The sequence below is a fragment of the Brachycentrus maculatus genome, unplaced genomic scaffold, assembly GCF_059751285.1.
Source record: "Brachycentrus maculatus isolate JH-2025_06_01 unplaced genomic scaffold, ASM5975128v1 h1tg000310l, whole genome shotgun sequence".
Classification (NCBI taxonomy): Eukaryota; Metazoa; Arthropoda; class Insecta; order Trichoptera; family Brachycentridae; genus Brachycentrus; species Brachycentrus maculatus.
The window spans coordinates 787,207-796,429 of record NW_028281060.1 but is presented as its reverse complement, the minus strand read 5'-3'; the positions used below and the strand labels follow the sequence as shown (position 1 = coordinate 796,429).

Here is a 9,223-nt window from a genome sequence, read left to right as displayed (position 1 = left end):
AAGATTGGTTAAGTGATCATTTCACACACGTGTAACATTCACCATTCTACCCATGATAGACAACCACACTACTCGGGGAGTTTCCAAAATTTCATTTAAGTGGTTCATCATTGTCAATCATGGGTAGAGTGGTGAATGTCGCACGTGTTTAATGTGATCACTTAACCAGAATATGATAGGTCATAAGCCCTGTTAATACCCAGACTTCCATATTCTTCCAATTAATTATTCGAATGTCACTTTGTGGCATAATATCTATCCATTTTTTTTTTATTTCAGTTTTACTTGGTAAATACCTCTATTTCTTAAAACTTAAAATCTATTGTCACATATAATTAAAATGTAACTTTGTTTTAAAATCACAATAAATATTTTACAATAACTTAATTAAAATGTCTACCGGTTTCGAAGCTAACAGCTTCTTTATCAAGATTGATTAATACTCAGTCAGTATTTATCAGTCTTAATAATGAAGCGGTTAGCTTCGAAACCGGTAAACATTATAATTAAGTTATAATAAAATATTTATAGTGATTTTTAAAACAAAGTTACATTTTAATTATAATATGGAAAATAACAAAGTTAGTGCTTCAAGTATAAATTATATCTATTGTGACACTTTCGATGCATTTCGCATCATTTTACGGTGTTTGACAATAATTCAGAATGCATTGAAACATATGTTTTGATATATTTTAGGAAATATTGGTAAATACAAAGTAAAACTTCAATTTAAAAATTCATATTCTGATTCAAAAAATGTAAAAATAACTTCTAGGCGTAGAAAACTCAAATTTGTGAACAAATTGGACAGATTCAAAATTTGATGAAAAAAATTAACAATTCTATTTAAAAAATGAATAAATAATGTTAGAACATTATTGTTTTGAGTGGATTTGCCACGAAAAAAAGTTTTAAGTGAAACGTAAAAAATTCCATCCCCCAACAGCTGAGCCACCCTAAGCATCGCAACAAAAGATTAGAAAAGCGACATAAATCCTTTGTTAAGCTGAAAAAGGGCTCTTAGCTCGTCCTAAAATTTATCTGGCATTATAGTATTACATCTGGCGTCCTTGGAAACACACGAATCCAATTCATGTCCTTAGGAGAATGGATAAGTCTACCTGTATATTGTATATTACAATTTTACCTGTCGTAAGCTTCTAAGATTTTTTATTGTAAAATCCACGTATTCGCGGTTATTTATTTTCAAAACATCTATTTTTAAACAAAGTTATCTGCAAAAACCAACAAAATCCTAGAGAAGGGCTCTAACAAGAAAAATTCAATCAATTTATTTTATTTACAACATTTTGAGTACACTTACTTATTCACAAATCCGGGTTTTCTCCAATTTTTTATTTATTTTTACTTTCTTTGACATGTCAAAACAGATGAAGAAAAATATGGAAGTCTGGGCATTTACGGGGCTTACGACCGTCATGGGCTTGGTTAAGTGCTCACCAATTCTACCCATTATTAACTATTACACTTTTTTACACTATTCAATTTTTTAAACTTTTATTCAACAAACTCGTAACACAGCATGCGCGAGTTCACAATTGCCATCTATGACGGGATAAGGACAGCTCTTATTAAGCAGAGGCTCTTTTAATTTGAATCTTGGATTTCATTCCCATTTTTGGACACAATAAAAATGTTGTAAATATACATTAGCTCAGATTAAAGAAAACACTTGTTTTTTACCACTTGAGTTTTATTATAGACTACATGTTTCAAAAGTTAAACTTCCATCATTCAGGTCTGTATAATAACTGTATAACATGTAGTCTATAATAAAACTCAAGTGGTAAAAAACAAGTGTTTTCTTTAATCATTGTAACATGTCTTACCACAAAGTTAATGCCGAAACAATTAATAAAATAAACATTACCTCCATCAATCTTTATCCACTGAGAAGAAAATGAAAAAGATTGTCACACGATACAAGCGGGTATATCTACGGGTAAAAGCGAAAGTGAAAATTTAGAAAATTTAGGTCTTAATTTTAGATTGAAACTCAGCGGAATTTAATTAACTAACTAACTAACCATCACGCCGCTTCCCCGCAGGGGTAGGCAGAGAGAATAGAGCGCCACACCACTCTGTCCTTGCAAACATTCTTCGCCTCTTCCACGTTCATGCATCTCCTCATACATACCCGCCGATTGTTACGACTCCTAACCTGACCACTTTCAAGTATTTAGCATACCTGATCGTGCCATGTTTTTCTCGGTCTTCCTCTGCTTCTTTTCCCGCTAACATTCGCCTCATAAATTTGTTTTACCGTTCTTTCCTCACTCATTCGTTCTACATGTCCAAACCATCTCAACACACCTTTCTTAATTTTATCGATAATGCGATCAGCGGAATTTTATTATTACAAGGTCAAATGCTAGCAAAAAAATGATACGAATATTACGTAGTAGCGTAAAACCCAACAACAATCAATAAAAACCTATAATTACATAAACACGTATTTTAATTTTTGCTCGAATCGATCGATTTAGACGTACCAGGGGTCTTTAACTTTGAATTTAATATGAATCCTTCAGAAATATTCAAATGCAAGTGAGAGAAAAAATACTATATTACAAAAAAATGCTTTTTAAAAGATAAATTAGTTATTGGAAGACAAATCAATTTATTACAAAAATATCGTAATCTTCTAGTACACAACCATGATACACGATTTACACACAACGAAGGTTCGATAGTCCCAAGAATTAAAAATAAATATGGGAGTCGAAAACTGCAATATATCGTTCCGAACATTATTGATTTATTACCGACGGATGATAGAGGTCAAAATAAAATATGGCACAAAGGCAAAATAAAGAAATGGGTAAATGATCAAGAGTTGTTTTTATGAAAATTATTAGTATGTGAAGTCCGAATCCTGGATTATAATCACACACATGAGAAACGCCAGAAAATATCATTTTCATTTTTATTATTTAAGCTTATAATTAGACCAGATAATTTATTTACAACATTTCGAGTGTCCAAATACTTGTTCACAAAATCTGGATTATCTTCAATTACAGGAATTATTTTCATATTATTTTTCTCCTTTAATTGGAGATTTTAACTCCTGTAATTGGAGATAATCCAGATTTTCTGAACAAGTATTTGGACACACTCAAAATGTTGTATATATATATATATATATATATATATATATATATATATATATATATATATATATATATATATATATATATATATATATATATATATATATATATATATATATATATTGATATTTATTATAAATTGATAAAAAAATTTATATAGAATGAGCCCCTAAGTTGAATATCCCCTTCCTGTACGGTTGACCAGGTCATAACAAATGCAAATGGTGACAATAGACTACCAGGGGTATATAAACCCAGCGCCGGGTGTTTGCGGCCAGTGCTCGATTCCGCCTCGTATGTGAAGCAGTACCTACCTCTAATCTAGCTGTCTTCTATAATAAAGGGCTTCAGAGCTAACTACAGCCTCCCAAGATGGCCAGAGTAATCATCCTGTTGGCAGTGATCTGCGTTCTACAGGTGTGTCATTATTTTTAATTACTTTTAACCCTTTGTATTGCGGTTTCTCTGATTTCGGAAAACGTCGTTATTTTTTCTTCATTCCTTCTTATATCGCTCACTCCTTTCAACAACGTCATAAATCAAACGTTTGTAATGTGCACGTTTTCAGAATTCTCAGGAAATATACTTTATCCCAGCAAAAGCGGCATATTTTTAACTTAATATTTACCCGCTACAGGACAGAAAGTGTTGTTTTTGCATTTTGAAGAAAAGGTATTGTTTAATTTTTTTTTTGAATATGCTATATATTTTTCAAATGGAGAAAAACTCTTCAGGTTTTACCTAAAAAGATCTGTTGCACAGTAAAAACTTTAATAAGTGGCTTGATATTTATTTTTAATACATTTTATTATATTCTTAAACTTTAAAAACGTTCTCCTGAAAAATCAAGTTTTTGATTTATGGCGTTGTTGAAAGGAGTGAGCGATATCTGTAATGTCGAATTCGAAGCGAGCAGCTTCATCTTAAACATTTCTTCATTCTTCTTCAAACACTCGTCCGCACCCGGTGGTGCATAGGGTACTGCATCATAGTAGCAGTTTTATCTTGATCGTTAACACACGAAGGAAAGGTGATTGGCCCTCCGCTTCAGGTACCAGTCCAGGGTAATATTGAATAAATATTAGAGTGAAAAACTTTAAAAATCACTCATATTAGGTGATAAAAAGGGAAATTAAAAATGTCTTATTATAATTTTATTCGGTTTCGGAGCAAGCAGAGTGTTTCATTAAGACTAATTAATAATAGAACCCTTATCCGCACCCCAATGGTGCATAGGGCACTGTGTCATATAAACGCAGTGTTATCTTGATCGTTTATACATGAAGGAAAGGTGATCAGCCCTCCGCTTCAGGTACCAGTTCATGGTAATTTTGAATAAATATTACAGTGAAAAAATCACTTAAATTTATTTTACCCCCCTTGGGAATCGAACCCGGGACCTCCAGAACGGTGTAAAGTGATAACTTAAACCAGCTTATGACGGTCGTCAGCCCCGTAAATGCCCAGACCTCTATATTCTTCTTCATCTTTGATAAGATGTCAAAAAATAATACACAAATAAAATTCTTCATATTTTGATTGAAATGTTATTCACGTTACTTCAACGATACCTGAAATTCCATGAAAAATGTCTGACACATGCGATACCTAGTCTTCTTCTTCTTACCCTCATCCGCATCCAATGGTGCATAGGACACTGCTTCAAATTGATGCAACGTTAAGTTGATCGTTAATTATAGGGAGGCAAGCCAGTCCAGGGTAATATTGAATAAATATTAGAGTGAAAAGGCACTATTATTTATTTTGACCCACCTGGGAATCGAATCAGGAACCTCCACTACACTGCGGCTGACACTTACTTTGACTTAACTTTGACTTAATAGTAATAGTTTTAAAATATGCAATGAACTTTCTTATTTCCTGGATTTATCATGTAGGTACAATAATAAAAGGTTCAACGCACAGATAATAGTCACAATATAACTAATTAGCAATTTTCCAAAGAGACAATAACACACTTATTATGATACGTCATATGTTATCAGCTATTAATTTTGAATTATTATCAATTATTTATTATTTATTAATTTATTTTATTTAAACTTCATGCATAGAAAATAAATAAAAGAAAGGCGATCAGCCCTTCTCTTAAGGTACCTATCAGTCCAGGGTAATAAATAATAAATATTAGAGTGAAAATTTTATTATATTTATTTAACCCCCCCCCCTGGGAATCGAACCTGGGACCTCCAGTACGGTAGTCGAGCGTGCTGAACATTACACTATGAAGGCGGACAATATAGAGGTTATACTCCACCGACAAGACACACAAGGTGGCTTGGTGGGTCACTGCATTTTTTTTTTTAATTATGTTTTTATTTTTTTTTTAATGAATGTAGACTGTATATGTATATTTATATATATATGTACATATATAGTTAGCAAATAAATGTTGAAAAAAAAAACAAACATACAAAAATTGGGTGATAGATATTGGTCTCTTTAGTTGTGTATTTATTTATTATATTTAAACTTCATGTACCGAAATGAAATACGTATATTTTGAATTTTAAAAGCGTTAACTTTGTGGATCATAGTGATTTCTTATTTTGAAAAATAGAAAGACTTTGTTTTTTGATCCACTCACATTTTTATTAACAACCAACTAGTTTCGGGTAAACCACTTCAGGGCAAATCAAACCCTGAAGAAGTCAAGCACCCTTTTCATCCATCTATCCTCAGAAATACGTGCCACATGACCTGTCTTTCGTTTTTTTGACAAAACGTTGATTTAAAATATCACGATATTTGTTTTTAGGTTTCTCAGGCGGCCGTGGTACCACCGCACGACCCCCCCACGATAACCAACGTCCTGGAGGACCTCTCCAAGCAGACGTCCGAATTCCTCAGAGGGCTCGGGGTCCAGGTCAACGAGCTGCTGCAGGCCAAGGATGCTGCCCAGCTGCAAGCCATCTTCCTCAACAACACACAGCAATTTGCCACCAGGGTAACTGATATCACCAAGAACCTCCAAGAAAAGGTAACTACAACGCATCTAGAGATACAGTAAATCCCCCTATAACGCTGAGATAGATACCGCGTTATTGGAGGGGAAACTATAGGGAAGTTATTGCTTTTAAATTGTATTTCAATTTTAAATGACTTATTATAGTCATTTCCGCTGGTTAAAATGTAACACCGTACGGTGTTTGAAAATGATGCGAAATGCATCGAAAGACGTGTCACAGTACGGCTGTCCAAACTCAAAACACAATAAGGGACATTTTTTTTGTAGTACGTTTTTTTTAGCATTTTTGGACTAAGTAGATTCTACTTAGTCCAAAAATGCAAAAAAACATACTACAAAAAATGTCCCTTACTGTGTTTTAAGTTTGGACAGCCGCGGCTGTCCGAATCAATTAATGAAAATAAATGTGTTATAGCTACGGTTACATTTCTAATTCATCTCACTGTGACCTCATTCATCATATATACATATGTATATATATATATATATATATATATATATATATATATATATATATATATATATATATATATATATATATTTATATATATATATATATGTATATATATATATATATATATATATATATATATATATATATATATATATATATATATATATATATATATATATATATATATATATATATATATATATATATATATATGGCAAACTTAAAATTTTAGTTTTACTGTGTTTAGTTAGTTTAAAAAAGAGACAGCCGTTGTGCGTGGAGAGTGACTTACACTCAAGGCTTATTGTTTCATTTGATTAATGGTATAATGGTCGTTGTCTTTTCTTTTATATATATATATATATATATATATATATATATATATATATATATATATATATATATATATATATATATATATATATATATATATATATTTTTTTTAATATTCACATGACTGTTTTCTTAAGAATTGATTGTTTTCTTAAGAATTTTGATATCTTCATTTTTTTTTATTTCTTTAGGGAGTTTATTGAAGTATTTAATTCCCAAATGTATGAAGTTTTGTTGAAATTTTCAGTAGTACATTTTAGAATTGCATAATCATTTTGTAATCTCGAAGATATATTTTTTTTAATTCAAATCTTGTCACCCTTTAATAATTGAAAAATTACGGTTTTCTTAAAAATGGTTCCTATGTTCGGAACTTTGTGAATGATAATTTTGTTGGATATCATTTTTTTCTTCAAAATGTATTGTCCTCTGCAGCTTTTTGTATTGTCTCATTAAATTTTTTATCAAATGGACATTTTCTCTTGTTTCCAGATCCAGTCTTCCAACAGCGAGGTGTTCAAGGTCTACAACCAAGTAGTGGACAACCTGAACCAGACTGTGGTCAGGCTGCAGAACCAGAATCCCGAGATGACGGTGAGGGTGAAGCAAGTGGAGGAGAACCTGCAGAAGAGCCTGAAGACGGTGCTGTCCGAGGCGGACAGGGTGGCCAAGACGGTCTCGGAGAGCACCAAGGGCATCCAGGACGACGTGGCCAAGATTGTCAAGCAGGCGTACGAGAACGTCCTCGTTACGGCACAGTCGCTGCAGAAGCAGCTCCACGAGGCTGCCAACAAATCATAAGGTGGTCAGGGGTGGACTCGAAAATATGCTATTCAGTACGCGATCTACGGCGCGAGGAGTCACACGTGTGACCACGCACAATTTTTTATAGTATAAATTGAAAAAATATTTTTACATATTTTTTTTTAAATTCCTTACCTTTCAATTACTCTTTTCTTTCTAAAAAATGAACGATAGATATTTCATATTAAGGTGGAGACTGATCGGAGCATTTCGTCGTAACGTAACACGTTACGATGCGAGCATTCAGGCAGTCAGTACAGCGAGCCGAGCGCTCCATCCATAGTTTCGGATGCTCGCTGATGCTCGCCGCGAGCGATGTTACGACGTTACGTTACGACGAAATGCTCCGGTCAGTCTCCACCTTTAAGGAAACTCGCAAACATACAGTACTTACTCATTTTTTTAACAACTTTTTTTAGAAAATATATTTTTTTTAGAATATGTATTGAAAATATTTTTATAATATCTTTAACTCCTTATCTTTCAACAACTCTTTTCTTTTCAAAACTATATTTTTCTTTGCAAGAAAAACTTATGTTTTCAATACAAAAACGGTGTTTTAAGCGAAAATTCAATAACATCAAATGTTACCTGGGTTTAAAGATAATTACGCTACGGGCATTTTTTATTCTATATTTTTAGATTATCATTTAAGGAATTACACATTGTACCATGATGAATGTTTATTCTATACATCACTTTTTTTATTATTTTTTATATAAATATTTTTTATTCAATAAATATTTTTTTGACAGTTTTTAGTTTTATTTTTATTATGTTATTTTGAGAAATAAAAAGACTTTGTTTTTTGATCCACTCACATTTTTATTAACAACCAACTAGTTTCAGCAACAACCTGTTGCCCTCTTCAGGGTTTAATTTATGACTTAAATATAGTACTATATATATATATATATATATATATATATATATATATATATATATATATATATATATATATATATATATATATATATATATATATATATAATATATATATATATATATATATATATATATATATATATATATTTATATATATATATATATATATATATATATATATATATATATATATATATATATATATATATATATATATATATATATATATATATATATATATATATATATATATATATATATATATATATATATTTATATATATATATATATATATATATATATATATATATACATATATATATATATATATATATATATATATATATATATATATATATATATATATATATATATATATATATATATATATATATATATATAGTATAATATACTATATTTAAGTCATAAATTAAACCCTGAAGAGGGCAACAGGTTGTTGCTGAAACTAGTTGGTTGTTAATAAAAATGTGAGTGGATCAAAAAACAAAGTCTTTTTATTTCTCAAAATAATATATCAATATGATCCACAAAGTTAATGCTTTCAATATTCAAAACATTATTTTTAAATATAATACAAATGAAGGATAAAAATTAATATGT

At 30.7% G+C, this 9,223-nt stretch overlaps 1 protein-coding gene across 1 annotated transcript; it reads left to right on the top strand.

Moving 5' to 3' along the window:
- The first annotated feature begins 3,396 nt into the window (after window positions 1–3,396).
- On the top strand, window positions 3,397–8,428 carry LOC148304637 (uncharacterized). Its single transcript, XM_088267952.1, has 3 exons — window positions 3,397–3,554; window positions 5,917–6,138; window positions 7,406–8,428. The coding sequence occupies exons 1-3, from the start codon at window positions 3,510–3,512 to the stop codon at window positions 7,712–7,714; spliced, it is 576 nt and encodes a 191-aa protein (XP_088124078.1). The 5' UTR covers window positions 3,397–3,509; the 3' UTR covers window positions 7,715–8,428.
- Window positions 8,429–9,223: the final 795 nt, after the last annotated feature.

Bases quoted from the DNA above. Each gene is read 5' to 3' on its own strand.
- LOC148304637 (XM_088267952.1), top strand. From the start codon at position 3,510: ATGGCCAGAGTAATCATCCTGTTGGCAGTGATCTGCGTTCTACAG. The intron at 3,555-5,916 runs GTGTGTCATTAT...ATTTGTTTTTAG, and splicing joins CAGTGATCTGCGTTCTACAG to GTTTCTCAGGCGGCCGTGGT. The intron at 6,139-7,405 runs GTAACTACAACG...TCTTGTTTCCAG, and splicing joins CCAAGAACCTCCAAGAAAAG to ATCCAGTCTTCCAACAGCGA.